General features: G+C 34.5%; 1 protein-coding gene across 1 annotated transcript in view; it reads left to right on the plus strand.

The window, feature by feature from the left end:
* The window catches only part of LOC136035424 (uncharacterized), a 150,806-nt gene that overhangs the window by 24,249 nt on the left and 101,735 nt on the right, over positions 1 to 24,822 (plus strand). The window contains exons 5-9 of the mRNA XM_065717216.1: positions 1,384 to 1,546; positions 4,588 to 4,754; positions 13,688 to 13,863; positions 19,525 to 19,667; positions 23,747 to 23,900. Coding sequence (XP_065573288.1) covers positions 1,384 to 1,546; positions 4,588 to 4,754; positions 13,688 to 13,863; positions 19,525 to 19,667; positions 23,747 to 23,900 — 803 coding nt within the window. The remainder of the gene's footprint in view (positions 1 to 1,383; positions 1,547 to 4,587; positions 4,755 to 13,687; positions 13,864 to 19,524; positions 19,668 to 23,746; positions 23,901 to 24,822) is intronic.

Raw genomic sequence — 24,822 nt, forward strand, 5'->3', positions numbered from 1 at the left:
CTTGAATGCAATTTCTTGAAGACTAGGATAATTGTCAAACTTCTGGATTTTTGAGAAAATTTTCTACCTCCCTGATCTGTTATTTAAGTTTTGGAAGACTTATATAGCTCTTCGTCAGTTTGGAACGGCTTCCTCCCAAGCTACTTACTCAGTTCAGGGAAAAATGGATGTCACTTGGTGTTAACTCTCGACCTTGCGATGGATGTTTGAATGTATTTCATTGAAATTAATCATGAACCGCTTGATCTTGCGAGCGCTGTGTGACTGCGGGTTGAAGCAGAAAAAAAAGGTCAAGAATTCAGTCTGCCTCTTGTGTTGTTTTCTATAGTTCTTCTTTGGCTCTCCTGTAAGAATATGCAGCAATTTTTTCCGGATGCATAAATTCTACAAACCATACACCTTTGTGGTACCAAAACCTTTTGATACCTTATGACATAAAAAAAAAAGAGTTTTCAATCTTGTTGCGTATTTGACAAATGCTTTAATTTTCAGATAACTTTGTAGAGAAGTAACCTTGATTGTTAGTTCTGGTGGTAATTTCATATTCCTTTTTATTAGCTAATGATTACTTCATAAGCAATAAGAGATTAAAAAAACTCAAATAAACTTTTCTGACCATCCATGAACCGTATTGCATGCTTACGGTCCGTAATAGAGCCTAATTCTTAAGTAAAACAGAGATATTACTACTCATTCAATCATTACTCGTTTGAAATTTTACAACAAATTTGAATACAATAGGGCAACCCATACAAAGATATTGGCTCATACTAACTTGCTTTTAAACTTTTAGTTTAAAACTAAAACTGCTTTTTTTTCGGAAAAGAGAAAAAAAAATCTTTTTAAAATAAATTATTATCAAGAACAAAGACAATGAAATTAGACTTGAATGAGTCTTTCAAATGGATTCAAAGGACGTATTGAAATCACTTTATGAACCAACTTGAACAGTACCACAACCACATACCAGAGCAGGGTGCCTGTGACCAACATATAACTTACACCAGGTATCTATAACGACTAACAGCGTTCATTACTACTGTCACTTAGTCTGCACTGAGTACCTCATATTATTCGTCAAATCAAACAGTTCGTGGTAACGAACTGTTAAAACGAACAGAAATTACTTCGTATATGAAAGGGGCTGCTTCCTCGTCAACGCCCCGCTCTTTACGCTAAAGTTTTTGCAAAAGAAGAGTTGAGAGAAAGAGTCAAACCTTAGCGAAAAGAGCGGGGCGTTGACGAGGAAGCAGCCCCTTTCATATACGAAGTAATTTCTGTTCGTTTTAAGTTTTAATGTCGCTCCTTACTTTTTTTTTACTTTTTTACTTTTTCTTACTTTTTTTTAAAAAAAAAAACTTTTTTTTTAAATTTAATTTCTAGGAAGAAACGTCACTGACTCACCAGATACGTTGTCAGAGACAGACTCACAAGCCTCTCTCCGACTGCGTCGCAAATTACCAATACTTCCAGCTGGACAAGATGCGGCGCCGTTACCGACGTCCCGACGACAAAACCGCACACCAACGGCTCAAGATAAGACAAGGTATGACAATTTTGTATTGTACTTATTGAAAATATGTACAATCAGTCAATCTATTTTTATTTTAGCAAAAGTCATGTAACGAGAAAACACAATAATCCACAAATACACTATATGCAAAAAACTATAACAAGCATAAAAACACGGAAAAAGAAATAACTACAGCGTAAAGGAAATAGCAAATGAACGCTGCCAAACAGGGAGGCAGAAAAGTCGTGTAAGAGTTGAAAAACTGACAGGTGAATTCAGAGACTCACGTATTGATTTTAAGCAGTCATTTCAGAGTTTTCAGTAGTATGGAGCGGCAAATTTTAGACACACTTCGAAAAGCATTTGCAACCTCATTTGAAGTAATTTGAAGCGAACCTGAGGCAACTTAAGAAATAACAAACTTTCAGATTGTTAGAAGTACTGAACTTAAATGCTTTCAAACGCTTTCAAAATGGTAATATTTTTTCTTTTGTTTATTATTTTCTTTTGCATTTGCCGGATTCTCCACGAAAATTTATGAAGGCCACTGGTGGCTCCTTTTTTTTTGTTATTGTTGGGACCCTTAGACATAAAATAGATCTGGAAAGTCTCTTATTTTATTGTTCGGGAAATCAATGAGTATTTTTTCTTTAATAGAAAACCTAATGTTTTTACAATCTACTCTACAAGTACCTTTAGTAAATTTGGATGTCATTTGGATTTCACAAAAAAAAGACTATTTTTACTTCCTTCCTCCTCTTTTTTTGTAATAGGAGAAGTGGTTCGCGATTTAACATCTAACTTAGAAGAGCATCCTCTAGATCAGGGCTTCTTAAACTGTGGTCACGACCCCATTTGGGGTTGCGTAGCAAAATTATGGGGTCGCGAGTGATAAAAATACAATTTAACAAAAAATGTTTTTTTAACTTGTAAAATTATTGTTATAAAGAAAAATAACAATCATCGTAGATAAATATATCATAAAATCTTCTAGTTTGGAAAGACTGTCTATACCAGCATTTCTATTCCGATCATTATAAGATCTTGTATAAATTTACTATGAATCAGAAGATGTCATAGATATTTATAAAGAATGTAGATTTATTTTGTCAATCTCTTAAAACTGAAAATAATCCTAATAAATATTATCAACAAAATTTCTAAGTGTTATTTCGAAGAAACTATATAAACATTTCGTGTTATTTTCATCAAGCCATTGTATGATTGTGAACGAAGTGCATGTTATTCCGAATTAGTCAGTTTAACCCTGACGGGACCTTACAGTCCCGGCATGTAAAAATCCTTTGGGTGCTTCTTAATTGATTGATAGCACCAGAATTGAACGATGTGCTTCAGGATGCTGTTAAGGTAACAAATTTTATTAAGAGTCATGCCCTTAACAGTCGCTTATTTTCAAATCTCTGTAAGAATATGGATTCCAACTACACAACTTTGTTATTACATGCAGAAGTAGGATGGTTGTCAAGAGGTCAAAGTTTAAAAAGATTATTGTTATTAAAGGACGAATCGAAATATTTTTAACTGAACGAAAATGTGAATTTGCTGCTTTTTTTTTAAATGATTTGTGGCTATCCAAGCTGTGTTATTTGTCATATATTTTTGCGAAGTTATACTTTCTTAACTTGTCTCTTCAAGGAAAAAATTGCGATATATTTACTTTAAACGATAAAATTGAAAGTTTTATTAAAAAGATCAGCATTTGGAAAAGTAGGATCGAAAAAAATTCGTTCGAAATGTTTTCCAGTGTCGACAATTTTGTAATTTCGGAAATTCATCGTAAAACTTTTATTGCAAAAACTATTGTAGATCACTTAAAAGCGCTAGAAATACAGTTTCGGACATATTTTGTATTAAATACTGATTTACAAAAACTAGTTTGAACTCAAAAGCCGTTTTGGATTGACTTAAGTGAGATTGATCATATGCCACTTAAAACTCAAGAGGAATTTGCTGAGCTTTCGTGTGACTCAAACTTAAAACTACAATTAAAAAAAAGCCCTTGACTGAATTCTGGATTGGAACTAGAACTGAATTTCCCAAAATTGGTGATATGGCGTTAAATGTACTTCTGCCATTATGTGAAGTTACTTTCTCAGCTTTAAAACACTTTAAATCCCAATATCGTTCAGCGATACAAAATGTTGAAGAGGTCTTACGTCCAACAGTTTCAAACATTACACCAAGATTTGATTTGTTATGCAATAAAAAACAGGCACATCCATCTCCTTAAATTTTTAACGTAAACTTAAATTTAATATTTACCACGCAACTACATGGATATATTCGAGAGAACTAAGACGGTCAGAATCCACTTTTTTTGAAAGTATAATAAAAACATTTCTATAACATTTTGTGCAAATTTGAATTTTAGATTTTTAATATTTTAATAAGATTTTTAATTTCAATTTTAGATTTTCAATTTTACAAATTCTAAATTCATATATTTTCGTGCATGTGTGTATTGTTACTTAATAAATACATCATCAAAAAATATTAATTTATTTTTCTTTTATATTTGTTGGGGTCGTTAAGAAACTCGCAATCATAAATGGGGTCAGGAATTACAGGAATTACATTTAAGAAGCCCTGCTCTAGATGATCTAAGCCTAAACAGGATTTTGACTCCTTCTTGAACTGTCAGCATATGTTTGCTTATGAGTAGGGCTGGAGAGTTGTCAGGGTTTTAAATAAATTCAGGCTCCTGGGTATTTGGAAAAAAAGAGTAAAAATCAATATTTTTGTGTAAATGATAATCAGAATTTACATATGTAAATCTATATATTTTTCTTGATTTTATTTAAATAGAAAATTGCACAATATGAGAATTAAATGCATAGTGCACATTAATATACAGTCGGTCAATGCCTAATAGCGGAAATCAGCAGTAGTGAATATGGTACTCCTCATTTGCACTAACACTCTTTTGAAAACGTTTTGCTAGCTAATAATTGTTCTCGCTCCCCCACCTTGCCTATTATGCTTGTCTAAGCCAGGCCTTAAAACTAAATCCCTGTTTATATTTCCTTTGATTCGATTTGAAGTTTTTTTTTTAGGAATTTCTCTACAGTTCGTCAAGGATCGTTTGATGGTCTAGTTTTTGAGCGCACATCAGGTGAATCATCATATCCTGGTTTAGTTCGCCCAACTTCTGAAACAAATTTGAAACGATTGGCTGCAGAAACAGTTCAAAGACCTGGGTCAGCCCTTGGACTCCTTCACGGTGAGTTTGTCAGCTAATTGGTAAAGATAAATTACGTAGTATACAAGGGACTTAAATTTAGGTTTATTTAGCGGCTTGATTTTTAAGATTTTGTGGTTTTATGGACTTTAAAGTTACACAGGCATCGATAGAATGTACCCAAATCAAATTTAATCTGTAATACATCTTTATACAAAGAATTTAACATACTAGAAGACAGGAAAGGATGAAATCACGCGTAAATATGCAGCAAGCATATTTTTCTTTCGCCAAAAAAAACAACGAAGTAGCAACTCTGTTTAAGAACCCAGTTAGTTGGATAAGTGTTTGAAGGGATAGAGAGGTATAATTTTGTTCCCAAATATTGTCACCACCCCCTCCTCCCAAAAGCCTTTATATCTGTCTTCAGTCCTTACAAAGAAAAATTTGCTGCTACATCTTTTACTTTTCCCGGGACTCTTGCAAACAGTTGATCATCTAGAAGCTAATACCCCAGTCCTTCTGCTGATATTTCTTACTTGAAGCTTTTTATTTAATTATAATTACTCCTGTGCTCATCTAACGCTCCTACTGAAGTACCTTTAAATAATTACTACGGTTTACCTTTACTGGGCAATATTTCCCACCTAATCATCACATTGAAAGTCCCATTAATTAACGCTTAAATTTCTTCTTGGTTTTTATATTCACATAAATAAAAAAATTTCATCTTACTCGGCCTCTTAGTGTTAACCAAATTTATTTGGTAAGAATTTCAAGTTTAGCTTTTAATATATCCACCTAAAAATTCACCTTTTCAAGCCGTTTTATGCCCTAAATTTAGAAACTATTATAGATTTCTAACATAAATAGACCAAAATATGAAATAGCTGGTGTGCAAACTAATAAAAAGCTATGAAAGCAAATTTTTGATTTAATATGTAATGAGACATCACCTAAATGAAAAATAATAATTGGAGAATATTGCTCAATTAATGTTAACTACTTGTTTGGTAAATAAATCTTCTGTGACAGAATAGTTGCCCCTTACGGTACATCAGTTAAAAGTGATTTGGCTCTCCACACATAAATTCTTAAAATGACATTTGCATATTAATTCTATTTTTGGCTAAATGGCTTTCTATGAGTTTTGATCGAAGATTTTGAGAAATAAGGGGTGGAGAAGGAGGCCTAGTTGCCCTCAAATTTTTTGGTTACTTAAAAAGGCATCTAGAACTTTTAATTTTTAACGAACGTTTTTATTAGTAAAAAATATACGTAACTTAAGAATTAACTTACGTAACAAACTTTTATATTCTTACATTTTTATTATGTAAATGAGGGGGGTTAGTCCCCTCACTAATACCTCACTCTTTACACTAAAGCTTAAATTTAGTCCCAACTCTTTAAGAATGACCCCTGAACCAGAAAGACCGTAAAATAAATAATTGAAATGACTAAAAATACTTTAGCGTAAAGAGTAAGGTATTTAGGTGGAGATGAACCCCTCATATGCGTGATAATCTCTGTTTGTTTTAAGTTTTAATGCTGCTCCTTACTTTCAGTTGAAAAAACTTTTTCGTATTTATTTTTTCATTTTTTTTATAATAATTCTAGAAAACCCTGCGCCCCCTTCATTGAATTTCTCTGCCCCCATGACATAGTCCTCCAAAGAAAGATCCTCCCACATAGCCCTCTCCCCTCAACCCTCCCAAACCAAAATAATTCTTCTGAAAAATGTCTGTACACTTCCAAATAACCATTACTGTATGTAAACACTGGTCTAAGTTCGTAACTTACAGCCCCTCCCCCGGGAACTGTGGAGGAGTAAGTCATCCCAAAGAGATAGTTATTATGATTGTCGACTATGCTGAACAAAATGGCTATCTCAAAATTTTGATCCGGTGACTTTGGGAAAAAAAATTAGCGTGGGGGGAAAATACGATCACCCCTGGGGGAAAAAAAACGAATAAACACGCATCCGTGATTTGTCTTCTGGCAAAAAATGCGAAATTCCACATTTTTGTAGATAGGGGCTTGAAACTTCTACAATAAGGTTCTCTGATACGCTGAATCTGATAGTGTGATTTTCGTCAGGATCGTATGACTTTTAGGGGGTGTTTAACCCTATTTTCTAAAATGAGGCAAATTTTCTCAGGCTCTGATACGCTGAATCTGATGGTGTGATTTTCGTTAAGATTCTATGATTTTTAGGGGCTGTTTTCCCCTATTTTCTAAAATAAGGTAAATTTTCTCAGGCTCGTAACTTTTGATGGGTAAGATTAAACTCATTTTTTAGAGTTTTGGTTACTATTGAGCCGGGTCGCTCCTTACTACAGTTCGTTACCACGAACTATTTGATGGGTCATATTCTGAACACCGAGTCATTGAAGCTAGCGTGCAAAATGTACGGTCAGATTGCAGCTAGATTCTCTTTTAGTTGCCTGGAGACCGTTCTGCAGGAAAAATCAGGTCTATTGCACATGTTTATGATCTTTTAATTCATTATTCACTGGTTGTTTTTTTTCTAGTAAAAAGAATTACCTTTTTTCTAACATTTTTCTTTCTCGTTTGGTTTCATTTTATTTGTCTTTACTTATTATATTTTCTTGTCAATTTTCATGCTATTCGCTTTTTATTGTTCATGTCTTCTTTCTTATGTTTTTCCTTGAAAATTTGTTGGCATCACCTAAACCTAATACTGAATCCCCAATTATCTCCAAGCTATCATTGCGTATGAAGACAAAAATGAGCATCTAGTTAGACTGACTTCTAATAATGCATTATATGTGTCTAATCATTCTGGTGGTTTTTCTGTCCTGGGTCGTCTTGAGCTTTTGGAAAAAGAACCGTTAGAGTTAGAAGAGGTATTGAATGAGGGAAGTGGGATTATGTGGCAAGACGATTATTTAGAGGTTGTTGGTAAAAATGAGACTAAATATAAAAGTAGATTGTTTGAAAACCAAGCTGGGGTCGGTAAGCTCTCAGTTATACAGTTGAATATTCAAGGCCTTTTTTCGTCTATTGGTGAATTTAAATTCCCTTTTTGTGAGTCGGATTCATTCCCTAATGTTACCGCATTGTGTGAAACATTTTAAGTGATAATAATGATTCACTGGTTGATATCCCACGTTATACGATTGAACGGTTAAATAGGTCAAAGCGTCTAAGGAGGTTTTGCTTACTACATTGCTAATGGTTGTATATATTCGGTTTGTAAAGATCTTTCGGATAATTTTGAAGGAGTAGTTGAGTCACTTTGTATTGAATTGTTAATTAACCAGAAAACTATTCTATTTGCAGAGGTTTATCACCCCCTTAATGGACCCTTTAGTTCTCTTGATATTCTTACGACTGGGTTGGAAAAAGTTCATAGTCTGAATTTTGATATTATATTTATGGGTGCTTTTAATATTAATCTAATGGATAAAATTCATCAAAGTCAATTTATTTTGTATCTACTGTGACTTCTTTTGGTTTGTTGCCTTCTATTTTGATCCCAACATGTATCACTGAGCCGTCCGCCACTTTAACTGATAACAAATTTTCCTTTCTTTTTTCTCAAAACAGCCCTGTGTTTATTTCGGATATATCAGACCATTTCCTGTACGCTCTAAATTTGATATGTTGAATACCCTTCCTTCTAAATCATTTGTTCAAGTCAGCATTTTCTCACTAAGGAAGAGCAGCTCTCAAAGCTTAGGTTGAAACTATCGGGAGTATGATGGGAATTGGTGGATGATTTTAATATACATATAAACGATGTGTTTGAAAAATTTTAATGGAGTAATCATGGATACTTCCGTTGAGGTATGTCTATGTGACCAGAAGAAAAATCATTCCATGAGGGCAGCCCCTTTGTGTCCGTGGATGAGTCCTAGATTAGTAAAGTGTTCTAAACGAAAATCGTATCTTTGGAAAGTTTACAAGAATCCTCTTGCACCTGAGCGACATCATCGTTTTAAAGAGTATAGAAATATATTTAAGTCAGCAACATGTAAGATTAAAACAGATTATTACGATAAAAAATTATCAGAGTGCAGGAAAGATGTAAAAAAACATAAGTGATTATAAGTTTCGTTGTTAAGCCTGATCATTTGCCTCAATCATTAACAACGATACTCAAGCTGGATTGAAAGGATACTGATGAAGAAGAAGAAATAAAGCGGAAACATACATCGTATTTTGCTTGAAATTGGTCGTTTGACAGCTAATTCTGTATCTGAATGAAGATCTAATAGTGATTTTACTAAATATCTGGGTCCTTCTTGACACAAATCTTTTGTGCTTGAACACGTCTTCAGGACCTGATTTAGTACCCACTCGTGCAGTCAAGTGAATTCTGCCAGTGATAGTGACTCTACTAACAAAATTAATTAATAGGTTGTTTGAACGTGGAGTTTTCTCTCAGGCACTTGACACAAATTCTGTATCTGAATGAAGATCTAATAGTGATTTTACTAAATATGTGGGTCCTTCTTGACACAAATCTTTTGTGCTTGAACACGTAACTGAAACAGAGGTTTCTTGGATAGTATCTAAGCTAAAAGGATCATCTTCTTCAGGACCTGATTTAGTACCGACTCGAGCAGTCAAGTATATTCTGCCAGTGATAGTGACTCTACTAACAAAATTAATTAACAGGTTGTTTAAACGTGGAGTTTTCTCTCAGGCACTTGACACAAATTCTGTATCTGAATGAAGATCTAATAGTGATTTTACTAAATATCTGGGTCCTTCTTGACACAAATCTTTTGTGCTTGAACACGTAACTGAAACAGAGATTTCTCGGATAGTATCTAAGCTAAAAGGATCATCTTCTTCAGGACCTGATTTAGTACCCACTCAAGCAGTCAAGTATATTCTGCCAGTGATAGTGGCTCTACTATCAAAATAAATTAATAGATTGTTTGAACGTGGAGTTTTCTCTCAGGCACTTGACACAAATTCTGTATCTGAATGAAGATCTAATAGTGATTTTACTAAATATCTGGGTCCTTCTTGACACAAATCTTTTGTGCTTGAACACGTAACTGAAACAGAGGTTTCTCGGATAGTATCTAAGCTAAAAGGATCATCTTCTTCAGGACCTGATTTAGTACCCACTCGAGCTGTCAAGTATATTCTGCCAGTGTTAGTGACTCTACTAACAAAATTAATTAATAGGTTGTTTGAACGTGGAGTTTTCTCTCAGGCACTTGAGTCCGCGCGTATGATCGTCATCCACAAAGGTGGCAGCAAAAGTGATCCTTCAAATTAGCGGTGAAGAAATTTTTTGCGGTGAAGAAATTTTTTCATGAGCAACAGTTTGGGTTTCGTCCAAAGCATTCTACTGAAAAGGCTTGTATTGGCCTCTTCAATTTTGTGAATAATGAAATAGACTTGAAGAAAACATCCGCAGCTATTTTTTTTGGATGTGAGAAAATCTTTTGACAGTTTGTCCCATGATATTCTTCTTACAAAGTTATCGCATTTTGGTATTCGGGGAGAAGCGTTAGAATGGTTACAATCTTATCTTCATGGCTGGTTTATTTCTTTTGATCCAGGGTCTGATATTAAGGCCAAAGTAGACTTTAGAATTCCACAAGTGGTCCTTTGTTTTACATTGTACAGGCCAATGACTTATACTGGGCTATAAGAGCTGCTTCAAGGTAATTTATTGCAATATATGTCACCCAGATAAGTTGCAGTATCCTAATTCAATATATTAAACACAATGTTGATTTATTTGCACTCGCTGATGATAGTAGGCTTGTTTGTGCCAAACGAAAACAAAATAATTTAGTAATAAAACTTCAAATGCTGATGGATGAGTGGTTTGAAGCAAATTTTTTCGCTATAAATGTTTCCAAGTCTCAATTTTTTTTTCCAGAATTGGCTTGCAATTTCCTGGTTTGAATATTATTCCAAATTCTAAAGGTATTATTTCTAGATCACAAAATAGGTTTTTTAAGTTTCTAGGAGTCCTTGTCGATGAGTATCTTTTATTTAAGAACCATATTATCCTTCTCCGATTAAAAGTGTCAAGAAACTTAGGTAGGATACGTAACCTAAGGTATATTTTTCCTGGTTGTATTTTTAAAGATTCTTTATAATTTTCTCATACACACGTACATAAATTACTGGTCTATCGGTTGGATGAGTAGCTTCCCATCCCTATTAAAACCGCTTTCTCTTCTTCATGAAAAGGCCCTTCAGGTAGTTTCAGGTACGAATAGTGGGTCAACAAAATCTCTCTTTAGGATCCGTCCACAGTATTTCCTATCTTGTGCAATTTTTATCCATAAATATCTTCAAGGTCAACTCTCCTCTTGTTTTCGGAATTATTACAACCCCGAGTTAAAAACAAGTAAAAAAGGAGGTTTGATAAAACTATTCGCATTTTTCTGTTTCCTCTTTTTTGTTATTTTTTTTTCCTCTCCGTGCTTGTTTCCCTTATTTGTATTATGGATCTTGACAGATATGACTATAATGTTTTTCTCTACGCTACAGGCCATGGAGCATTTTGGAGGGGTATTCAAAGAGTTACATGTATTGACTATTTGATATTAATAAAGTTGAAGTTGTAAGTTGAAAAAAGTTGGACGTTGTGACATGGAGTGCCCGATGCTGATCAAACTTGATTTGGTTTGAATAATTTCCAAGTAGATAATAACAATGTCGTAATCAGTAGTAATAAGTACATGATGAGTAGTAGATAAGTCATAATAGGTAGACGATGATGTCAATGTTTTAAAAACATGTCTGAATCTCAAAAGGTGATCACGGATGCGTGTTTATTTGTTGCTTTTTTTCCCAGGGGTGATTGTATCGACCCAGTGATCCTAGAATCTTGCGACAGGGCCCATTCTAACGGAAAAGAAAAGTTCTAGTGCCCTTTTGAAGTGACCAAAAAATTGGAGGGCACCTAGGCCCCCTCCCACGTCAATTATTTTTCCAAAGTCACCGGATCAAAATTCTGAGATAGCCATTTTATTCACTTTAGTCGAAAACCTTATAACTATGTTTTTGGTGGCGACTTACTCCCCCACAGTCCCCGTGGGAGGGGCCACAAGTTACAAACTTTGACCAGTGCTTACATATAGTAATGGTTATTTGGAAGTGTACAGACGTTTTTAGGGGGATTTTTAGGTTGGGGGGAGGGGGGTTGAGAAGAGGGATATATGTTGGAGGAATTTGTCCTGGGGGAAGAAAATGTTCATGAAGGGAGCACAGGATTTTCTAGCATTATTAAAAAAAAACACAAAGTTTTTCATCTAAAAGTACGGAGAAGCATTAAAAGTTAACACGAACAGAAATTATTACGAATATGATGGGCTCACCTCCTCCTAATAGGGGTAAACCCCCTCATATATGTAATAAAAACATGAGAATACAAAAGTTCGTTACGTAAGCTAATTTATAAGTTATGTATATCTTTTTCTAATAAAAACATTCGTAAAAAATTAAAAGTTCTAGCTGCCTTTTTACGTAACCAAAAAATCGGAGGGCAACTAGGCTTCCTCCCCCGCTCCCCGCAGTTTATTCTTTCCACTAGTAGTTTCTTGTATTTCGTGTCGAGATTTAGACAAAATAAAAGATAAGACTGATTTTAGCGATTTGTAAGGATCAGTAAAGCCAGAGATGGTTTTGATAAGGGGCATCGTTCAGATTCTAATATAGATGAATCTAAAAGAGCTAAGTGCTAGGGTTTAAACCCTAGTTTGGAAACTTACATTTTGATTGAGTTCAAAAAATGTTTCGGCAAAAAAAAACTTTGCTAGAAAAAGCTAATGTTTTTATACTAATTGAATATTAGTATAAATAATCAGACGATAACTCTATGAAACCGGACTTTTATTTACTTATTCATATCAATGAAAGCCTTAGAACTTAGTTCCACCTACGCCTTCAAAGGCACCAAGGGAATCAATAAGGAGTCTCCAATCGTTCTTTTGATTTTGTGCAGGGACAATAATCTCCCATTGAGCCTTGAATAGGCGAGGAGGTGCTTTTAATCGTTACGATGTGTGCGCCTGGATGCATTCCTTGGTCTACTGCTACAACCTCTACGGATTTTCATGTTGCCAATGCTTTGATGCATTTCGCCCTCTATGGTCATCCATCGCAAGGACTTGTTTTCAGGAATATCTATGGTCACATAAGAGTTGTGGCCTATTGATCACTCGAACATTTATAGGTTGATAGATTCTGGAAAATCTAATGAATTGATATTGGCATACTTAATAAATTTTGATTGAATTTTAAAGAATATTGGTTTAATAAAGCCAGCATGGTATTATAAATAGAGTAAAAAGATACCATAAAACAAAAAAAGAAGACATAATAAATAAACAATATCTTGCGAAGCATGAATTTAAATTTTACGAAAATTTGATTTAAATTCACTAATCAATAAGTACTATTCCTACAAAATTTCCATGTGATGTCAACTTTAAAGCAAATAACGCTACCTCGATCACTCCACTTTACTTGAGTGCATCCAAATATTCCCTAAATATCCACATCTTCCTTAATTCTATAATTGAAACAAAAATGACATAGAGACATTTAACCTAATGATTCATAGCTGGTCATCCAGTCATTTTTTCCTAGTCGGGAAGTATGTATTTTTTTTTTTAAGCTATTACTTTGGTTTTTGGCATTTATTCCTATTTTTATCCTGTCTATAGCCCTGTTCATCCACAAAGAAGGCCACCAATTTATCAAAGCTCATTGATCCATTAAGATTTAGATAGTTGTCACACAAATTAATAACCATAAGAAAGTATCAAGCAAGCAAAATATTCTTTGTCTTCGTGCAAATTTTATTACAGCTTAATTTAGGTGTAATTTTGAATTCTGAATGACTTTCTTAGAAAGTACAATGAAGTCATATAGATAAATTATATGTTCCAATATATTTCCTAATTCACGACCTCTCTTTGTAGAAACTTCTGTAATAGAACTGTAATAATTATACGTGACTTTTCTAGGAGCTAATCTTGTCAGTAGCAGTGGTTTCCAGGGAGATAATAAAGAAAATTTCCTGAGTTCCACTAAAGACAGTTTCAAAGAATCAATAGCTGCAATCCTGCCCCCAGATCTGAGGCATCTGGTTGATCCAACGACCTCTGTAGCAAACCATGTAAATTCTGGTGCCGCTTCTGAAGTAAGTTTTTTTTTTTACTATTATTATTATTACTTTTTGAACGTTAAGACAAATTTTTAAGATACTGTGATTGTCCTCAATACTGTAGTTGCCCGACCTTATTACAGACAACTCTCTAGCGTTACCTATAGTAAAGAGCCATAAGGCTACAATGTGTTATTATTCATCGTTATTATTTATTTCCCAAAAGTACTTTGCATGGAATGGGTAGTCGCATAAACTTCGGAAGGGATTCATTCAATTGGAAATAAAAATTCTTAGTACCGTTTTCAAGGGTCAAAAGCAACTGGAGGCACCCACCCTCCATCTCATGCCCTTATTTCTCCAAATGTATCCAATCAAAATTTTGAGATAGCCATTTTGTCCAAAATAATCCAAATATCAAATAATTATGGCTCTAGGCTCAAGGCCACCACTCACCAGCTCAAGGACAAGGGTTTCAAATAAAGCAGGTTACCTGTTTTAATATTTAAGTTTTTATTGGGAAACGAGGGCATGTTTGATTCTTGGTCTCCAAATAAGCTTATGGTAATCAGGTAAAACTTTAAGCAAAACATACTATCTGATAGCAGGTGGTTTAAAGGGAATATCACCAATATCTAAGAAACGACAAGGGTAATAAGTTCTAACTTTAAGACTATGGGGTATGTTAAACAAAATCAAAAGGCACTGTGCAAATCCAATGTATCAAAAAGAAGGGTCTGCAATATCTCAAGAACGGCTAAATCAATTAAGTTGAGATTTTCAGGACATGCGGAGGGAGATGGTGAAAGTGGTGGAGGGCTGCCAGGTCCCTCCTATGTCCTTCTTAACTGTCCTCCCTCTAAGAAATTCAATGAAATCATGAAATAGCCATATTGTTCAAATTAGTCTAAATGCCAAATAACTGTGCCCATGATGATTACGTAACTCACCATAGATGTTGATAGGGAGGCTGAATACAGTCAAAATAGATTATATGCATGCTAGTTGTCAAAAGGGTGTGTCAGCAATATCCAAAGACCGCTTGAGGGTATAAAGTTGAAACTTTTAGAGTTTGTTGAGGGGAATGTTAAAAGTAATCGGAGGGCATCAGTCCCCTTTTACCTTTTCTAGATGCCCTCCACTCAATACTAACCGACATTTTAATAAGTTTTTTTGTGCAAAATAGTCAAAAGGTCTAGTGACTATGCCTTTCGGGATGTAATGCCACCCACAACCCCAAGGACAAGCATTGTAAATTTAAGAGTTTTCCCCTGTGTACATGCGGGAAATACCTTTAGAAAAAGGGGGACTGTTTGATTTTGGGTGTTTTTGATTGTTAAGGTGAAACTTCAGGGAATGTCGAGGGGCATGTTAAACTAAGTCAAAAGACTGTATGTCCATCCAAGCTATCAAAAGGACATACCCGCAATATCTTAGGAATGGGTAATAGTATTATCTTGAAACTTTTGCGACCACTACAACTTTTACTACTACTACTTCAGCTGCAAAGGCAAGTGATTGCAACTGTTCTGTGAAACTTTCGACTGCGACAACTTATGACTGTGACTCTGACCACCTGCAACTACTGCTACACCTACCCGTGACTATTTTTAGCGAATGTTTAGGGGGATGTTGAACAAAACCAATGTTGAAAAAAAGGTTATCAAGAACTGCTAAGAGTATTAAATTTAGGCATGTTGAGGAGGATGTCCAAAAGTGGTCGGAGGACAACAGGTCTTCCTCACATGCCCTTTATAACGGCATTTCTTAAATATTTCAAAAAGAGTTAGGGAAGAGTATCAAGTTGAAAGATTCAGAGATGTTGAAGGGATGTTGAAATTAAAGACATCATGTGCATCCCTGTTGTTAATTGGTGTATCTGCAATATATCAGAAACGATAAGATTATTAATTGGAACATTTGAAAGAATATCGATTCGGATGTTGAACTCAGTGAACGCACGCCGTATTCATTCTGCTTGTCAGAACTGCGTGCCTGCAATGTCTTAGGAATAAGTAAGGGCATTAAATTACAATTTTGAAAAAAAATTGAGGAGGGCATTGAACTGGTTCAAAATACGACTATACAAATGTGCCTCCCGTATGCAAAAAGGGCATATGTTTAATATTTCAAAATTGACTCCTGCAATTTAGTTTAGACTTCAGGGGTTGTTGAACTAGATCAAAAGATACTATGAACATCCTGCTTGTTGAAATGGTACGTCTACTTTCAAAGGAAGAGTTAACAGTATTAGTTGAAAATTTCACAGAATTCTGGGGGGGGGATGTTGAACTCGATCAAAAGATGGTAAGTGCAGCATCCCATGAAAGGCACATTTGCAGTATCTCAGGAACAGCTAATGGCATCTAGATGAAGCTTTCAAGGAATATTCAAGTGATTTTGAAATAAATTAGATAAGAAACAAGTTTTTTCAATTGGAATTAAGAGCAACATTAAAAATTAAAACGAACAAAAATTATTACGTATATGAGAGGGTCCAACCCTCCATCAATACCTCGCTCTTCACGCTAAAGTTCAATTTTAGTTCCAATTCTTTAAGAATGTCTGAATCACAAAGACCGCTTAATTTGAATAAATGGCTCTTTTGAAAGTACTAGAAAAACTTTAGAATTTCTGTTCTTTTAAACAATTCGTTTTTTAAACAATGCTGGGAAATCTGGCATCCCCTTCGTGGAAAATGTCCTTCCCCCATGAAAAATACCTTCACTGAAAGATTCTTTCACGTAATTCTTTCCCTTGACTTTCATCTGGAAAAAAAAATACAAAATTCACAGTTTCTCTGTCTTTGGGAATGACTTACTCCCCCACAGTCCCTGGGGGACGGGCTGCAAGTTACAAACTTCGACCAGTGTTTACATATAATAATGGTTATTGGGAAGTGTACAGTCGTTTTCAGGGGATTTTTTTTTGGTTTTGGGGGTGGGGTCGAGGGGAGGGGGCTATGTGGGAGGATCTTTCCTTGGAGAAATGTGTCATGGGGGAACAGAAATTCAATGAAAAGGGCGCAGGATTTTCTAAAATTACTATAAAAAAAAACAATGAAAAAATAAACATGGAAAAGTTTTTTCAATTGAAAGTAAAGAGTAGCATTGAAACTTGAAACGAACAGAGATTATTACGCATATGAGGGGTTCTAAAAATACTTTAGCATAAAGAGCGAGGTATTTAGGAGGAGATAAATACCTCGCTCTTTATGCTATAGTATTTTTAGTAATTTCAACTATTTCATAGTTGAAATAGTAATTTCATACTATCTACGGCCTTTCTGATTCAGGGGTCATTCTTAAAGAATTGGGACAAAACTCACGATTTAGTGTAAAGAACGAGGTATTAACGAGGGTTCAAACCCCCTCATATACATAATAAAAATTAAAGAATAAAAAAGTTTGTTACGTAAGTTAATTCTTAAGTTACGTATATTTTTTACTAATAAAAAAATTCGTTAAAAATTAAAATTTTTATTTGCCTTTTTATGTAACCGAAACATTGCATGGCAACTAGGCCTCCTTCCCCATCGCTTAGTTTTCAAAATCATCTGATCAAAAGTAAGAGAAAGCCATTTAGCCAAAAAAGGAATTAATATTCAAATTTAATTTTAATAATTTATGTGTGGAGAGCCAAAATCAAACATGCATTAATTCAAAAACGTTCAGAAATTACATAAAAAAACTAGTTTTTTTTAACTGAAAGTAAGGAGCGACATTAAAACTTAAAACGAACAGAAATTACTCCGTATATGAAATGGGTTGTCCCCTCCGCAATCCCTCCCTCTTTACGCTAAAATTTGACTCTTTGCCACAATTCTGCTTTTTAAAACAATTAAAAGCTTTAGCGTAAAGAGCGAGGGATTGCGGAGGGGACAACTCATTTCATATATGGAGTAATTTCTGTTCGTTTTAAGTTTTAATGTCGCTCCTTACTTTCAGTTAAAAAAACTAGTTTTTTTATGCAATTGCAGATAGGAGCTTGAAACTTGGTATTATTTTCATTAAGATTCTATGGCTTTAGGGGGTATTTCCCCCTTTTTTGAAAAGAAGGCAAATATCCTCAGGCTAGTAACTTTTGTTGGGTAGAAGTAAGCTTGATGAAGCTTATATATTTAAAATCATCATAAGAATCCGATTATCTTGATGTGTCAACTGGTATCACAATTCCGATTTTTAAGAGTTTTGGTTACTTCCGAGTCGGGTCACTCCTTACAAGCAGTTCGTTACCACGAACTGTTTAATGAAAAGCCATTGATTAGAACTAACAAATCAAAATTGGAAATTTTAATTCTTGAGCCGAAGACTTGAAAAACTGTAGAAATTATTATTATTTTGACCAGTAACCAAACTTTGGTAGTACAAAGAACGAAAATTAATTGAAAAAAATCCCTAAATAGAAGTTTTTCAGAGAAAAGTGTTGAGTGATATTAAACTCGAGGACAACAGAAATACAGTCATAGTAATATTTAAACTCAAAAAGATCAGTAATTATAATAGAAATTATAATAAATAAAATTCCAAAACAAACAGAAATTAAAATAAATGACTGTAACATACATAAAGACAACAGACACTTATGCAGATGAATAAATAAATCTGAAAACAAGTAAAATTTAACAAGTCAAACTGAAACCAAACAAAATTACGACAAACAGGAGTTTGGCTACTACCCTTTTCCCCTTCCAAACTATAAAAGTTCTATAGCCTAATGCGTAATTTGTACATTATTGAAAACCGAATATATTATAATTTGTTTTTAGATTTAAAACATTGATAACAAAATTCAGCACAATAACATCTTGAACTACTGCGATTTCCTTGAATTAATATCATTATATATTAAAATTTAAAAGTATTCTATTAGTTCTTTTTCGTTGTCTTCATTATTTTAGTGTTTAGTTTTCTTTTTGTGGTTTATGTTGTCTTAGTGATTCATTTCTGCTGGGTTGAGGATATTGATATAGCTCTACTTTTCTTCGGGAAACTTTTTTTAGGGAAGTTTTTTTTTAATTAATCTGAAATAAATACATATTTGCAAATCTGACAAAGTGTTGAAAGCCTACTGGGGGTATATTTTATGCTTTTTAATTCATTGTCAACAAGAAGGGTTAGGTGCATTCAATCCTTCTGCGTGCAACAATAGATATTGTTTTACTGGTAGATTTTTTTCTGGGTGGATTATCTTAACAACTTTTCCAGGCCGATTGGGCCTTAGACTTCCCAATTAATCTTAAAAAACACTCTTCAAGACACCATTATTTTTTCAATGAGTACTTTCACTTAAGGTATATCGTTTTATATATATATATTTTTTTTTTACATGCATTAAGTAAGATAAAACTGGGACTTGGTTAGAATATTGAGAGGCACTTTGGCATTTCCGATGAGGGTAAAACTTAAGGACAAAACATAAATATATCTTTTACGCCTGGGACGGTGGCATTACTCCTAGCTGAGCCATTTTATATATAACCTATTTTATAAGACAAAGTATATTTGTCTTTAACAACTTATTTATTAAAATAAGAATTAAAATTTATTAATATAAGAATTTTATTTATTAAACATATTAATTAAAATTTATTAAATAATAACTTATTAATTATTTATTAAAGTTTATTAATATTTTTTAAAAACTTATAAAAACTTTATATACTTATTTTGTAAGCTTTACCTTTATTTTTTATAGGCTGACAACATAATGTCTGAAGTTAGAAGAAGAACTCTTGAAGAAGAACTCAGGAAAGTTGAGGGCGATCGATTGAAAATGGCAGACAGAGAGAGGCTTAGAAGAGAACTGGAGAGGCTAAAGGGTGATCAGACATTAAAAAGGTGATAATCATCAATTCGCTTAAGCATTTCTAAACGGTGAACTTTAAGCCTCGATAAGTTTAGAGCTATGAACTTCATACCGTTGATTAATTTTTTAAAATGTAATTGGCAGGAGCAAGTTTATTAAATAAAATCAATGCAAATGTCTGTCAAACTTTAAATTTACTGAAATATTTATCTTTTTTCTAAGACTTAAACGGTGGTTTACTATATACTTTAAACGGTGGTATTGAAGGCAATATATATCTGAGCTAGGTTTCAAGTCTACAATTTTCTAATTTTAGCAAATGAATAGGCACTCCTTAGTTTTTATTACTTGATTAGTAATTATTATTTGTGTAATTGAAATCAGAATTTCTAGAAAAAACCTGGTAGGTCGTAAGTAATGATGGTGTATTATTTATCGAGGAGCAAGAGTATTGTAAATAAAGTATTTATAGGATTGTAACAACCAGAAACATTGTAGAATAAGAAAAGTATAAATTACCACATATTAAGTTAGCATAACAGAATTATATTCTAACTACAACATAATACTACTATCCGAACATATTCTTGGCTAGTAAATTTCACTACTAGCTAAGACTGGTGTTAACGAGGATTAAGATCGTTGTTTTGGGTAAAAAATCACCACGATTTATTTCATTTTTTTAGGCTTAATTTGTTGCTGAAGAAACAATAGACTAATGAAGTTTAAGTGTTACCACTTTAAGTGATTGCGAAGTGTTACCACTTCGCATATAAATATGTTACATATAAACCATTGGACTCTTCAATATTGCTTGTATTCACTGTGGTTTCTTCAGTTTTCCCGAGGAAAGAGTAGCAAACAAAAGTAGTTCATTTGAAGATTGGCATTGCCACTACCACGTTTTCCAAATGAATTGGTTTGCCTTTTTTATAACGTCATTTGTTTTAAAATGAACTCCGCAAACGAACCAGAAACTTTAACCCAAGTTTTGCTCTAACTTAATCCAACGTAAGCGAAGATCAAACCATCAATAGTTGCAATGTTTTTAACTTTATAATGACTAGAAATATTTATCACAAACCCAATTTAGCGGCATACCCATTACAAGCCACTGGAGGTGATTTTGAATCAGCTTGATATCGCAGAATATACTTTTTAGACCCAGATGATGCTGTTGAAGAACACCTCGCAAAAGCTTTAAATTACGGAATCTAGTTTTAATCTAATGAACCTTTTGGGAGACATATTGCAAGACACAAACAACTATGCCAAAGGCTATGAGAAAATACGAGGAGTGGAGGATAATTCAAATTGACTTGCTGCTTCACTGGGACAACAGCCTCCAAAAGAGCAGCTCATTTTTCCTCTGCCAGATCGTGTCGATTATAGTCGATTCAACCCTTCTGAATGTTATGAAGTATGTGGTGTGCTTACTCATAATGCTGATTATAGTTTTCAACCAAATGAATTAGGCATAAAACAACCTGACAGAAATCTTGTCAGTTCAAAAAATACCGAGCTTTACTACCCCATTTCTGTCCAGCTGGAACGGCATGGTGAACACTGGATATGCCACTTCAAACTTGTGAAAGTCCTCCAAATCTAATACGGCTTGAATTAGCGAGGTAGCATATCGCTTTTCGACCTGAATATACCAAAAGCCTTCCTCTCCCAGCTGTAACATCCAACCTGTGTCGGAACGGTTTTAATGCTTTGCATTCCGGTGGAAGACTTTTTCTTCAGTATATTGTCGATACTCCGATATTCGCGTTGAGCGTGATTACATCCAATGGATAAAATTCAACCAGAAAACTACTCTGGCTGAAAACAACTTAGAAGTTGCACGACTTCTCAACGACCGAGCCTCAAAACAGAGTGCAATTGTTAAGGAAAAAATAATGCTACTGTCATCATTCATCGGATCAACACGCTACTTTCCTGATCATTTTGAAGAAGACTTGGCTATTGCTCTCTGTCTTGGATCCCCAGTTTTCTCTATCGCTATGATTTGCAATCCTGATTGGCCCGAAATTAAAGAAGGACCAAGGATGAAATCTGATGATAATTAGTTTATCATGGAACCGCCACTCAAGATCGTCCTGATCTCGTCGCTTCAATTACGGAACTGAAGTCTAAAGAAACAATCAATGACATTGATAAGACACAAATATTTGGAAGGGTGGCAGCATACGTGTATACGATTGAATTTCAAAAAAAGGGCTACTACGTAAGTATCTGCTATTGGTCATGAGTCCTCGTGACAAAATCCATAATTCAGTCTAATTGATCTTCTTTCGGAAAAAATTCTTAACACTGACGATCCTAACACTTTACTAAGAAAATAAGTTTTAAGTTGGATGATTTATAATCCCTATGGGTAGTTAAATTACAGCGCCACTTTGGTTTTCCAGGGCAGCGTAATTCAGTTATATCTCCAGCAAATGATGAAAAACCGAAGTATTGGCGTTGTTATGATCCCAAATTAGACAAAACGGACAAGGAGGAATCTTCACGTGACGTTTATTTTAATCAAAGAGGCTCCAATACTCACCAAGTTACTCGTGATGTCGCCACTTATAATCCGTGTCCACTCAAAAACTTTCAAAGTAGTATCAATATATCCAAGAGAAAAGACAGTCATGTCGTTCAATGCTTAAAAATCCATTTACCTATACATTACCATATGCAAAATATCAGCCAAGCCCAAAAGGTCTTGGTAGATATTGGTACGAAAAGACGCAATATTGGAAGCGTATTTTTGACACAAAAAGGCGTTGAAACAAACTCAAAAACCAGGAATGACATTTTTGCCACTTGGCCTAGCCACACACAAGACCTTTGGCTTCAAAGGTCCGTTTTCCACAAAGTCAATTTCCAGCATAATACCTGGCTCAAACAAAGCTTTAGTATTAGCTCAAGCAGAAGTTTTCTCTGTACGAAGCACCAATATGTCTGAAAATGACTTAGAAAATATGGATCAGTTGAGGCAACTCATTGTAAATACAAACTTGCCATTCGGAGCTAATAAAAATAAAAACAATACTACTAGATTCCTTATTTTGTGCTCTTTCCAAATATCTTGAAGCTTTATAGCAATGCATCTCCCCCCTGTAATCATAGCTTCAGATGCTGCCCTAGTAATATTATTTCTCAATCTTGATAAGATTTCTCAATATTTTGATAAGTTATTTCTTCTTTGTTGACCAGTTTCCAGCATTCTTGAACCTGTAGAAAGCTTTCCACTAATAGATTTAAATACAATGGTTGGACAAAATTATTACTTGAAATGATTAAAAGATGTGGATAGAAATGGAATAAAACATGATAATCTGATTTTTAGAAGTAATCAACATTCAAAAGTTAATAAATAAGCATTTAGTTGTTTCAGTGTTTTTTTATCCTTAGATTGTGTCTGGGACCATGAGGGGCTGGGGGATGGTAGGGTGTACTGTGAAAAAAGTAAGAGCATAAAAAAGGAATGGAGATGGTAATAGTCTTATTTTAGTAGAATTTTTTCTTTAGATGTGGCTAACGACAACAATTTAAACCTCTTCATTCAACCTAACCTGTTGCAAGGGTTAGATTCAATTGGAATTGATTTGTATGGGGGTTGGGTTGAATTTGGGTTGATTTAAATTCTTAATTACACAGGGATTGAGTCGAAGAAAGGCTGAGTCAGATGGGAGCTGAGTTGCATGGCAGTTGAGTTTAACAAAGGTCGAGCTGAATAAGGATTGAGTTGAAAGGGCGCTGAGTTAAATGGGTTGATCTGAACATGTTTGAGCTAGTTATACGGTGCTTGATTTGCACGAGGAAAAACAAATCAGAAACTATCTTTAAGCACGACAGATGCAACAAGTTTCAATCATTCAATATTTGTTTATAAAATCTGCGTTTCAGACAGACCGATTTATTTAAGAGAAAGACAGCCTTAATTTTTTTCTTGGAAATTTTCTTAGGGTGCGTGTGAACTAAGGCTTAGATACATTATTCTAAGAAAATAAGACTAGTAGCGTTCTTAAGGTTCACTTGTTGTGGAAACAAGTATTGGAAGAGCTTGTCAGGGGGCGTGTGTCCCTCCTATTTTTTAAAATTATTTCTTCAGTAGGTATGACATATCTCGAACTGATCTAACAAGGAGAAGCGGAGGATCTAGTGGCGCAGCAATAGCTTCAAGCTTGGTGAGAACCAAACGAGCAAGAGGCCATCGGCGAATCATGTCTGATCCTAGATTTGCAACAAGTCAAGATGATATCTACGATGTAAGATAACGCATCAAATTTTGTAAAGGCATGGCTGTTAGTGATTTAAAAATGCTTTAAATTTCAAAACAAACTTGACAGGAAATTATGAAAGTTTATTTTTAATGATTACTGGCATTAATATAGTTGAAATGAATTGGGTCTAGGTGCCTACTCCTCTGGAAAATAACACCTCCCGCTGAAAAATACCCCTCCCCCAAAAATATCCCCCACCCGAAAATAATCCTCCCTTCAGATAATACCCCTCCGCGGAAAATTACACAACCCCTCCAAAAAAATACTCCTTTGAGAATTCCTCCGCGGAAAATTGAGCAGCCAAAGCGAAAAACCAAAATAGGTACCTCAAAATGTCAATCAGATGTTGTAAGGGGTAACATAAGGACCAGAAATCAAAACAGTTAGGGAAGGGGTTGGTTGGTCTCCCATCACTTTTGACTCATTAAAAAAAGACTAGAACTCTCAATTTCTGATGGAATGAGCATCCTCAGAAGTTTTCGCAACCATTAGGTGTAGGTGAAGTTGAGGAAGGGGCAATCCCCTTATATAGCCCATGGATTAAACGCCAAAATGGATTTAATCTTAGTTTCTTAATAAAAGCGTAGACCAGAAACATTTCCAGAAATCAAGAGGGATTAATATAAACTCCTATCTCCTATTCTCCTCCGCCCCTTCCTTAGAATTAATTCAGTTTTTACATGAAGGCTCAATGAGGGGTTATAAAATTTTTCCGACTTGTAAAAACGTAATAAAAATACATAAAACACGCGTTTTTGATGTTTTTAAAGTTCTTTTTTGTAACCCCCCCCCCCTAAGAAAACAACCCACCAAACAAGTCATGGATAGGAACTTTGTGGTTATATATCAATCTCTACCTCTACCCTTCCTTCGTCTTTCCCTTAGAACTAATTATGTATTTACCTGA

This window comes from Artemia franciscana, chromosome 14 (assembly GCF_032884065.1).
Source record: "Artemia franciscana chromosome 14, ASM3288406v1, whole genome shotgun sequence".
In the NCBI taxonomy this organism is placed as follows: domain Eukaryota; kingdom Metazoa; phylum Arthropoda; class Branchiopoda; order Anostraca; family Artemiidae; genus Artemia; species Artemia franciscana.